At 46.0% G+C, this 11,772-nt stretch overlaps 1 protein-coding gene across 1 annotated transcript; it reads left to right on the forward strand.

Moving 5' to 3' along the window:
- Positions 1 to 237: 237 nt before the first annotated feature.
- On the forward strand, positions 238 to 10,756 carry SLC33A1 (solute carrier family 33 member 1). The gene is made up of 6 exons (XM_010717094.4): positions 238 to 1,147; positions 4,753 to 4,943; positions 5,567 to 5,751; positions 6,674 to 6,791; positions 7,516 to 7,731; positions 9,360 to 10,756. The coding sequence occupies exons 1-6, from the start codon at positions 391 to 393 to the stop codon at positions 9,525 to 9,527; spliced, it is 1,635 nt and encodes a 544-aa protein (XP_010715396.2). The 5' UTR covers positions 238 to 390; the 3' UTR covers positions 9,528 to 10,756.
- The last annotated feature ends 1,016 nt before the right edge of the window (positions 10,757 to 11,772 follow it).

The following is an 11,772-nucleotide window of genomic DNA, read 5'->3' on the forward strand; positions in this document are numbered from 1 at the left end:
GGTAAAGCAGAGCTGACTTCGTTCGGACCTTGCAGACCCGCGCTGCAGGCACGGACTCGCTCCGCACCGTCCGCCCTCCGCCGGCTCCAGCTCAGGGCTCTGCAGTCAGCCCTGCAGCGGCTCGCTCCCTCGGCCGCCAGCGGGGCGGCCCGGAACCAATCACGGCCGAACCGAAACAAACGTCGGGCGGCACGGGCCGCTGCCGGAAGTGGCTGCGCCGCGCACCAATGGGATGCGGCCACGCCTGCCCCGCCGCCGCCGCGTGACCGGAAAGAGTGGGACGTACCGGCGCGGCGGAGCCGGCGCGCGGCTTCTCCTCAGCGGCGGGTGGCGGCGCGGCCTCCGCTCCCGTCTGGGGCCGCCGCGCAGCGCCCGGCCCGGTACCGCACCATGTCGCCCGCCATCGCGGCCAAGGAGGGCGGCCGGCAGCGCCGGCCCGGCAGCCACCACCACTGCCTGGACGTGAGGAGTGAGGTGCCGCCCGCGCTGGCGCTCTGCGGGGACGGCCCGGCGGGCGGTGAGGCCGAGGCGCTGCTCCCGCCGGAGACGCTGACGGCGCGGGGCCCGCGGGGATGCCGGGCGGAGCTGGGCAGCGTGCTGCTGCTGCTGGCGCTGTACGTGTTGCAGGGCATCCCGCTGGGGCTGGCGGGCAGCGTGCCGCTTATCCTGCAGAGCAAGAACGCCAGCTACACCGAGCAGGCCTTCTTCAGCTTCGTCTTCTGGCCCTTCAGCCTCAAGCTGCTCTGGGCCCCCCTGGTGGACGCCGTTTACCTGCGGCGCTTCGGCCGCCGCAAGTCGTGGCTGGTGCCCACGCAGTACGTGCTGGGGCTCTTCATGATCTACCTGTCCACGCAGGTGGACGTGCTGCTGGGCGACGGACAGGGCCGCGGCCCCGACGTGGTGGCCCTCACTGTGACTTTCTTCCTCTTCGAGTTCCTGGCGGCCACCCAGGACATCGCCGTGGATGGCTGGGCCCTCACCATGCTGTCCCGGGAGAACGTGGGCTACGCCTCCACCTGCAACTCGGTGGGACAGACGGCTGGCTACTTCCTGGGCAACGTGCTCTTTCTGGCCCTTGAGTCAGCCTCTTTCTGCAACAAGTACCTGCGCTTCCAGCCCCAGCCCCGAGGCATCGTCACTCTCTCAGGTACTGCCTGGGTACCAGTGTGCGCACCGGTATAGGGAAGGGCATGCTTCCTCCCTGAGCCCAGAGCACAGCATGGTTCAGAGCAAGTCTTACAGACTGTAGGAAGCTGGCAGAGCTCATGGCTTGAAGAGCTGAGGATGCTGGGCTTTTTCAGCCTGGAGAAAAGCCCTTTTCTCCAGGAAGCTCTGGGGAGACCTCAGTGTGTGACCTTCCAACACTTGAAGGGAGCTTATAAACAGGAGAGAGAGCAACTTTTAATGTGGCAGATATTGATAGGACAAGGGAATGGCTTTAAACTAAAAGAGGGGAGATCTAGGTCAGATGTTAAGGGGAAATTCTTAGAGAGTGGTGGGGCCCTGGTACTGCTGCTCAGAGAGCTGGGGATGCTTAAAGCTGGGCTGGATGGGGCTCTGGGCAGCCTGAACTGGGAGGAAGTGTCCCTGCCTGTGGCAGAAGCTGAGGCGGAGTGGGCTGTAAGATCCCTTCCAACCCAACCATTCTGTGATTCTGTGACTGAGCTCCCAAGTTTCCCTGGGCTAAGTGAGGGAAATCTGCCCTGTCATTGACCGGCTGAGCTCAGCGCTTCAGAAACTTGGTTGCTTTAACTTCTCTGAGCGTAACAACTGTGGAGTAGATTACTGTTTAAAAAAGACACCAAAGCTTTGTCTCTTTAAGGAGGCATTTTGGGAACATGTTCTGGAATAAGGGCAAAAGGGAATAAAGGAAGTATCTTCTTCCAAAATTGTGAGAATGGTGTTGTTTGCAGGAATAGAAGTGATGAGGGCTTAGTCCTGACCATATTTCTAGTCTGCAAAGGGAGATCACCTTTAAGTTGAATTCAGGGGAATTTTTTTTCCTTAATTAATTAAACAGGATCTGATAATGCATAGTTATTTAATTGTTAGTTAGGGATGTTTGTTTGTCCCGTGTCTTGTCCATATGTCAGCGAGCACAGAGTACTCCTCAAAGTGTCTCTGCTGGATCATTGCCCTTGCTTCTTGCTGTGCAGTTCAGCAGTGCTGGCATCTCTTCCCTCCCACTGCAGCAGCAGACTGAGTCTTTCACTGCTGATGCAACTTGGAAATCACTTGTGTACTTAGAGCTTCTTTTGTCTGTGCTTACCTTTGCTCTCCAGGGTGTGTTGTTGCTGTCTTTTCTTTTTAGTTCTGCTTTTATAAAGGTTTTCTTAGAAACATGCTGCCTTTAAAAAAAAAAAAAGGCACTAAAATCAAAGTGCCTATAGAACCTGTCTGACTTGTACTGAAGTATTAATCTGGGTGGAGTAAGAAAAGTAAGTATCTCTGACATTGTAGTTGCAGGATATGTTGTTTCAGGGAAGCAAAACTGTCTTGAAGAAGTCTCTTTTCCCTTGTCCATGTGACTGTACCTCTCAGTTCACCAAGTCCATGCTTGTCCTGTAGCAACTGTAGCAGCCAGCGCTGAAAAGACAGGTGTGGCTCTGGTCCCAGTGCTGGTTGTCTCAGGGCTGGAGGAGAGCCGCAGGGAACTTCACAGTGCAGGAAGGTGACTGGTTTTCTGCCAGTTCAGCTCACTGAACGCTTCTGTTCACTGAGTGCTGCTCTTAGGGAAAGAACAAGCCAGTGCCTCACGAGCGTGAGTCTGCCTCAGGCTGCTGAAGGGCAAAAGCATTAGTTGTTCTGTTAACTTTGGGATATAACATGAAACAATGTAGTACCATACATCAAAACAAATAATAAAGTTCTGGAGAAAAAAAGTGAGGAATGTGTTTCAGTGTTCCTATTGTTTATGCTAGCATGTGTACGACTTTGGTGCTTTGCTGTTCAAATGACTTGATTATTTTTCCTTTAGAAGCTCCCTGGCTAGGTTTGTTGATTCCTGAGCAGTTTGTTACACAGTCACATGAATGCTTGCTGTCGTTTAAAGGAAGAGGTGTAGTGCAGGAAGAAGGAGCCTCTCCAAGGCAGCCTGGGTTTATTTTGGCTACTGACTGCGGGATGTGCTTTCTGCTGGGAGATGTATAGCTGTGTTATTACCAAAGCTGCTGTGCTATCCCACACCTGGCTGATATTTTGACAGCCTGCTCTACCCCTGGTTGAGTTTTGAAGTTTGATTTTACCCTAACAGAATGGATTGTTTTCCTAGTGATAGTATGGAGGCAGAGACAAAGCAGGAATGGGGACAGGCAGCGCTGGTGGCACCAGAAATGCTGGAATATATCTACAGTTAAAAATGTGGTTTGTTTTTTTTTTTTTTATATGGCCTTGTAGCTTATCCAGCCATTGCTGTGTGGCACCTGGCAGGGCTGACCTGATCAGGAATATTCATGTGTTGATGCTCAAAGCTATTTCCATTCCCATCCTCAGGCTGCAGTGGTAACAGTTGCTGCTGTTATTAGAGTGCTGCTCCTGGGTGTCCTGTGTGTAACTGTGAGCAGCTGCTTGAGCGCTGATGTTTACTCAGAAGATACTTTCAGGGTATTTAAAACAACAGCAAACAAATAGAGGAGGGAGCAATCTGCAGTATTGGCTATGAGGTCTTCTCTCCAAGATGAAGAAGGAAAAATAAGTGATGTGGAAGCAGCAGATGCTAGTTTGAAATGCCGTTTTTTATTTTAAACTGGGGTACAGCTGGAGCAGCCTTTCCATGCCTGCTTCCATGGCTGTGCTGCTTCTCTTCCTGCCAACGACGAGCAGCTAATGATTGACGAAACCTTGGCCCCGTCTTTGCCCTTTCACCATCTCTCCCTTTCAGTTAACTTGAGGCTTCTGGAGTGGCTTCTGATCAGGAAGATGAAAGGTTACTTTTGTTATAGCCTCTGCACGTGATTGAGTTCTTTCTTGCCTCTTTCACAGAGGTGGAGGGTGGCACTACCTTGTATTATCTTCTCACCAACTCAGAAGCACTTGTCATAAGATGCTGATGTGCTTCACTATTGCTTCCTGCAAATCCACTGTTTAACAAATATTGTATCTGCTTAAAACAAAGTGCTTAAAAGATAGCAAATACCATCTGCTCTTAAACATCTCTTTGAGTGACATGATGATTGTACAGGAACTTTGGTCAGAACGTCCTTATGCTCGTTTGGGTATAGGTCTGTTTCCTTTAGATGGTAGATTTTAAATGGAGTGTAGAATTAGGGTGAAAAATGGTTGTGTGACTACGCAATGAATTAACTGGAGAGTGGTGGAAAAGTACTGATGGTTTTTCCTCATTGTCATGTAATTGTTAAATGTGGTTTTTTTCTTCGTTTGTTCACTTCTGGTGGTTTTATGTGCAGCTCCTCAAAATGTTCCCTTTTCTGTTCTCCATCATGCTCACTGTGCTAATACACAGAACTTGAGCAAAGCGCCCCAGTTTGCTGCTGTGTCAGAATCTCAAGCCGACACGTGGCTCTGGATTGAGCAGAGAAGAGCTGCAGTGCCTGCTGCTGTCTGTAGCTGCGTGCTTGTGCTTAGGTTTGTTGCTTGTTTTTACATGGGTCAGCGAGTAATGCCTCTATTCAATTTTTTATTACTAATTGTCCTTTATATTGTTGCAAAATAACCATATTTCTGCAACTTAGTAAATTTTTAAGCAAGTGTTTCTAGCAGCTGCTGGGATAAATGTCTCTTTCTTTATTTTAGATTTCCTGTTTTTCTGGGGAGCTGTCTTTTTAATTACCACTACACTTGTGGCCCTTTTCAAAAAAGAAAACAAAGAATTAACGCCAACTAAAGAAGAAACGCAAGGCATCACTGATACATACAAGCTGCTCTTCTCAATAATCAAGATGCCAGCGGTTTTTACGTTCTGTCTCTTGATTCTCACAGCAAAGGTGAGGGAATGCATTTATGAACGTTAGAAGCCAACGCTGTGAGAGGTTCCCGTGATGTCACTTGTATCTTAGCTTTGCTCATGGCTGTCATCAGTTCCAAATTCTCACATGGAGTTTGGAAACACAACTGCTTGCACAGCAGAAAACATTTGTTTTAACATTTAAGTGTTTACCCAAGTATTGAGGAGAAGTCTGATTGCAGTCTTCTGTTGTAGTAGTTTATTTTTAAGTGTGCCTCCTTACAGTTAGGCTCTTTGTGTAGTGTTCAGTTAAAAGGACAGAAAATGTTTATTTTAACCTAAATCGTATTCCTAGAATCTGCAGCTCTGTATAAACTAGGTTTCCATGGCATCCTCCTGGCAGTTCTGGATACCAGCAGGCCTTTAAGGTACGGGCATGAACACTGTTGCTGTGCTTAATGTTCCTGCTAGAGTTTTGGCATTTATGGTGAGAATAGAGTGCAAGTATAGAATGTGTTTCAGAACCAATTTGGAAATCAATTGACTTTTGTTTCCAATTTGTACTCTGCCACATTTCTGTGTGTATTTGATACCATGTGAACTGCATTTCTAGCCATACAGTGTCTGCTTTCCCTGGTTTATTTTGTCAAATTTATGTTGCAGGTTGGATTTTCAGCAGCAGATGCTGTAACAGGACTCAAATTGGTGGAAGAGGGAGTACCTAAGGAGCATCTAGCCCTGCTGGCAGTTCCAATGGTTCCTTTACAGATAATACTGCCTCTGATTATCAGCAAATACACAGCAGGCCCCCAGCCGCTGAACACGTTTTACAAAGCTATGCCTTTTAGGTAAAAACACACAAAACCTGGTTTATTGAAACATGGTCACTTGTGTATTCAGATCAAGTATTCTAATTGCTTTGTAACTCTGACTTCCAGATAGAAGAAAAAGCGTGTCAGAATTTTCCTAGTAAGTTGAGCTCTATTTTGTGCCTTGAAGGTGATGTATGTGGTGACCTGAGGGAGCACAGTGTCCTCACCAGGTGTATACAATAGCATTAGAGCAGTGCTTTCCTGCTCTTACTCAGTATCAATAGTTCCCTGTTCATGGACTGTTCTGACTAGATTTGGGACTTTGTGTAATTATGAGGTGATGTAAGAGAGGCTCAGTGCATTGGTGAGTCATTGGGAACACCTGCTAGATGTGTGCTTCACTGAGATCTCCGAGAATGAAAGGTGAATGAAGTGGGTACAGACTGAGGAGATGTTATTTGCATTGAGTAGCTTAAATGGGAGTTTGCTCATGGAATTCTGCAGGAATTTCAATTCTGGAGCAAGCCACAGAATCCAGCAAATTACTCAATGCTTTTATCCAGTAGATCGATGTTTGGTCTGTAACATTCAATACTTGATTATGCTCCAGTGCAATTTATGTATGTTTTCATTAAAAAAAAAGAATAAATAAATAAAATTTGGTTGTATATCGTGTGTTGCTTCCTACAAAAAGAATTTCTGTGTGAGGGACGGGGGAGGAGGTCTGGCAGTGTTATAGGGGAGAGAGAATTGTTGAGGTTTAAGGTTTATGGCTCCAATGTTAAATGGTTTGTTAAATATTAAATATGTAATTATACACAAGATAACTCTAACTAGATATACACTATTTCTATTTTACTATGTTATATACACAGGTGTGTGATGGTTGCTTTGTAGGAAGGTGCAGAAACATGGGCATAATCATTTGAATTACACATTATCTGTCTTATTCCTGCAGATTACTTCTTGGACTGGAATTTGCTTTTCTGGTATGGTGGACTCCTAGAGTAAGACACGAAGGAGGATTTCCTATCTACTACTATGCTGTAGTACTGCTGAGCTATGCTTTACATCAGGTAAGGGGGACAGGAGGGTATTCCATATCTAGAGGACTAGAAGTGCCATGAACAACTGTTGTTCACAGGGAGCAATCTGTTGTGCTATACGACTTTAGTTTTGCAAATATCTTTTCTCCCCATTATGGGTGTTCTGTTGGACATCTTCTGCAGAGTCACCTCCAGTTCACCAGATCTGCTTTTGCTTCCAAGACTTTTTCCCCAAATGCAGAAGCTCAGAAGCTTGGTACCATTAGAAATACCAGCATTCTGACTGAGCTTTGTAAGCATGGTGGTGATTGTGCCTGTTGTGCAGCTCCATAAAACAAGTGTTTGTGACTGCTCTATTGATTTGAGGAAACAACATAATGGATCCAATCCATAGGCCTGAAAAACGAATGTCTGGTACAAACTGGTCTTTGGATCAGAGCAAGCAAACGTGTTATTTTTATACGCTATTTTATTTGGCCTTGTCATAACTTCAATTTGATAACCTGAGGAACTCGATTGCCTGTGAGACTGGATCTGTTTCTGTGAGTTGATGCGAGCATCACAGCAACTTGAGATTAGTAGGGAAACTGCAGGACTAATTTGTTGTGCAACTTTAACCTGTTAGGATTATTTTTCAATCAATGTTGCTAACGTCAAGTAATCGTTCAAAACAGTGTTTATGTTAGGGCTTTTATTGTCATTGCCTGTAACTGGGGAGACCTTACTGTCCTGTGGGTTTTTATCCCTTCTGTAGATCTCGCTGTATAGCATGTATGTTGCTATAATGGCTTTTAATGCCAAAGTCAGCGATCCACTGATCGGAGGAACCTACATGACGCTCCTCAATACTGTGTCAAACCTGGGAGGGAACTGGCCATCCACTGTTGCACTCTGGCTTGTTGATCCACTCACGGTTAAAGAGTGTACAGGAGCCCAGGAACAGGCCTGTGGAAATGCACTTGAGGCAGAAGTAAGTTTGGAGGCTGTGAAGGTCTCTATTCAACTATTTCTTGGTAAAATTGCCTCTCTAAGTATGTTTTGTTCACCTTGGAAAGCCTGTACTGTGCATAGTTTACACTTAAAAATTGTCTCCAATTGAACTGATTTTCATGCCTGGTAAATTCGGTCTGTTTTTATCTGCACTCTTCATAGTTAACATCTTCACCAAAGATTTCCACTTGCAGAGTAGTTGTTCCTTTCTGTCTTAACTGGAGAGAAAAGCTGATGGTGGAAGCAGCAGATCAGTGCTGCATCCTCTCCAGTATGTGGAGGCTGTAGCTGCTGAGTAAACTTTGCTCAGCCTGGAGCTGTGTAAGTATGCACTCTGTGTTTGGCAGGCTGTCTGTCTCCAAGTCACTGCAGCTTTGTGGCAGGTTTTGGTTCTGTCTGTCTGGAGGCTTCCTGGCTTCATACCTCGATTCCTTCTACCATGATGTTACTTTGCTGTCTTTGATCTCTGCTTTCCACGTGAAGCTGAGCAGTGTGACTGGCTGCCTTCCCAGTTCTGGGAGCCCTGTGGAAAAGAACAGAGAACACATTGTGCTGCTGTGCACGGATCAAACAACTGCATGCACAGCTGGCTGGGAAGCTGGGTTTCACATTCGCCTTCGTGTGGGCAAATGACAAATTTTAATGCAGGTGTCTGCAGGAGTGGAAGTGTCAGGGGGGATTGTATTGCATGGGTTTTTTCCTTACTTGTAATTGAGATTTTAGTGTTGAATACTTTTCTGTGTTTACAGGACTCTGGGATGTGAAGTCCTCTAAACACACACAGTGTTCAAACGAGTCGTATTTGACTTCTGCAAATGGAGCTGCAGTTCTGAGTGGTTGCAGAGAGGAAGCTGCTTCTGCAGTGTGCCTTTTCAGCACGCGGCTCAGCTTGCCATAACTAGGTCCCCTGTGCCCTGGCATCTGTTGCACTCAAGGCTCTGCTCTTTCAGCTCACTCCTCCAGTGCTTTTCTGCATCCTTCCAGTTGGCAGTGATCCCCCACCACCACTCCCTTCTTCCTCCTAATCTGATTCTGACACATCTCGGAATCACATGCTGGCAGAAATCTTTGTTCATAGGATTGCTTTATCTTGAGATCATAGCAGCACTGAAAGATAAACTATAGTAGAAACAGTCATGTACCAAACACGTTCCCTCTAAATGAGTTTTTATCTTTCAGTTCTTCAACTGAAAAGCATCTCTGGCATGTTTTCCTCAGACATAACTGCAGGCTGCTTGCTTTGTGCTGTCTGTTTGTGGGTTCCCCATGTGACGTGCAAGGCTGTAACTTCTAAAAAAGCAGTTTGGATAGGATTATTTTTTTCCCCTCCACGAAATTAAGAATAATCATTGCACCTCTTCAGTAGCATTTACTCCTCTGGCCAATAATCTCCATCTCCCAAATGTTTTATAACAAAGCTTTGTTGCTTCTCACACTAACTGTGAACTCAAAAGCCTCACATCATTTCTGTAAGAAAAAGAGCAAGATTTATTCAGTTAGAATCTTGAAAAAGCAATTAAACTGTAACTATCCAATGCCTCCTGCTAACAAGTCTGCTGTTTCAGTACCTCCCAGACAACACTTCACACCTCTGCTTCTGCCTTTCAGCTCTGCACAAAAGCTGGTGGTTCCTGTATCACCACCCTGGATGGTTACTACGTGGAATCTGTCATCTGTGTCATCCTGGGGTTTGGCTGGTGGTTCCTGCTTGGGCCAAAGTTCAAAAAGCTGCAGGATGAAGGACAGTCTTCATGGAAGTGCAAGAGGACCAACTGATGCGGTTTGAATACTGGATGGACTCGAGGTCATTTTAGTTTTATTACAAAGACATATCCCATAATCAATAAACAGGAATATAGGTATTTTTACATGCCAAGTTGCTGAAAAAATGTTTGGCTGAAACAGTGGTATGTGTGTATGTGATACCACTTGCCTTCCCAATGTGAAAATTCAAGTTCAGAATGTAATGATGAGAAAATGGCACTTATGTACTGCATAGATATCCCCATGCTCTAGCTTGAGAGTCATGGCTTCTGATAGAATCAACATCTGAATTTTCCATATAGTAACTATGGAAAAGCTAATTGTGCCACATTTATCTAAACAGCAGCTTTGTTAGCTGAGTTCCAGTTCTTAATTTTCAAACAAATGATGTGGTGCAGGCAGTGGACCAGGGGAAGGATGCGAAAGGTGTTTTGACTTGGAGGTTAAGCACACTGTACTACAGAGTTCATTGTGGGAAGAGAAATGTAACACGTCTTTGGGCTTTGTTTCTTCTCACTTTCTGGACTGTAATCACACCTCAGAGGATGAATTAATGTTTCAGAGATTCTTTTAAATGTATTTTCTGGCTTTTATAAGCTTTAAAGATTTATAAGAAAATATTTTTATAAACAAAGTTACATTTGTTTAATTTATTTCCTCTATTTCAAAGCATTTTGATTTCTTGATGAAAAGTTGAAGGGAAGTAGGACTTGGGTAACGCACAATACTCTGAGCCTCCAGCCCTGGTGGTACAAACTGCACAGTGTGGGGGTTAGCACATAAAACACAGGCTTCGAGAGGAGAGGGTATGCAGTCCTTCTGAGGCAGTTGTTTCATTGGGATTAACTGATAACGTTGGTTCCTTTGGTGCTGAAATTGAAGATATTCTAAGTCAGGGAGCAGAAATGTCTCTCTTCCCAGCTAGGGGCAGGAAAAGAAGACAGTGCCTTTGGAAGTGAGTTGGTGATGACAAACTTGCCAAATTCCTGGGCAGTGGCATCCAGCCTGCTCGTGTGTAAAGCAAACAGGGTACATCGTGTGGTCGAGCTGCTGCAGAAACTGTACTGATCCTTTACAGCAGAAATTTCCTGGTGCATTAATGAAGAATGACTTCTCTCTTGAGTGCCTTACTGATGTACAGCAGGTCTACTGTACTGCTGGAGACAGGGCACTTGTGACATGATGGATGTATATGGTACATCATTTAAAACAATTAAAAAATACCTCTGAAAGGTACGTGATTTGTTTTTCCATGCTCTGTTTCTTGGCTTGTCAGTACTGGAAGTATTGCACTGTGAGCTTTATGCTCTGAGCTCCTGGGAGGGCACAGCCTGTGCATCTTTTGTTCCTGTATGCTCCAGAAAAAAACAAAGTTGATAGCAACTTTTGACTGACTGGAAGGGTATAGGGGTGTGCATTAAGTGCGTGCTTGATGGTGCCAGAAGAGGACAGTGACCAAGTGCTCCCTTGGGTGCAGAGCCCATTCCTCAACTTGTCAGAGCAGCACCTCTGAGGGCCGGCAGTGTGCTGGGCTGCACACCCTGCCCATCTCCCCCAGCTCTGATCTGTGCTCCATTCCATCTGTTCCAACTACACTAAACAACAAAGCAAACAAAAGCACATGTTTTACTCCCCAAACCAGGTCTTCCAGTTCCATCTCTGCATAAGGACAGCAAGATTGTAAGAATGCACTGAGGATTTGTGGCCAAAGGATATATTTTTCAACCCCAGCCAGATGAGTGCTACTGGGTTAGGTACATATGGGCTGCTTATTTTAGCAGCAGCTTGTCTGTGCTGGCAGGATTTTTTTTCCAGCTCCTTGTTGAGAGGAAAACTCTTTAGGAAAAAAAAAATCCTCTGAAAATTCTTTAGAGAGAGCAGTGAGGTGCTGAACAGCTGCCCAGAGGGGCTGTGGATCCCCGTCCATCCCTGGAGGTGTTCAAGGCCAGGCTGGATGGGGCCCTGGGCAGCTTGGTCTAGTATTAAATGGGGAGGTTGGTGGCCCTGCATGCAGCAGGGGGGTTGGAGCTTCACGATCCTTGAGGTCCCTTCCAACCCTGTGATTCTGTGATCCTGAACTGCAGAATGTGGGAATTCAAATCCATCGATGTTTTATAGTTAACTTCTACTCTGCAGTTTCGATGCGCTGTTCCTGGAGGCGCTGATGTAACCCGCTAGTATACGTTGGGAATTGCTGAACTGATACGTTAGCTGAACTCGTCAGACTTGAGCTCCGCATCGGGGCTACATGAGGTGT

Source organism: Meleagris gallopavo, chromosome 11 (genome assembly GCF_905368555.1).
Source record: "Meleagris gallopavo chromosome 11, MGAL_WU_HG_1.1, whole genome shotgun sequence".
Lineage (NCBI taxonomy): Eukaryota > Metazoa > Chordata > Aves > Galliformes > Phasianidae > Meleagris > Meleagris gallopavo.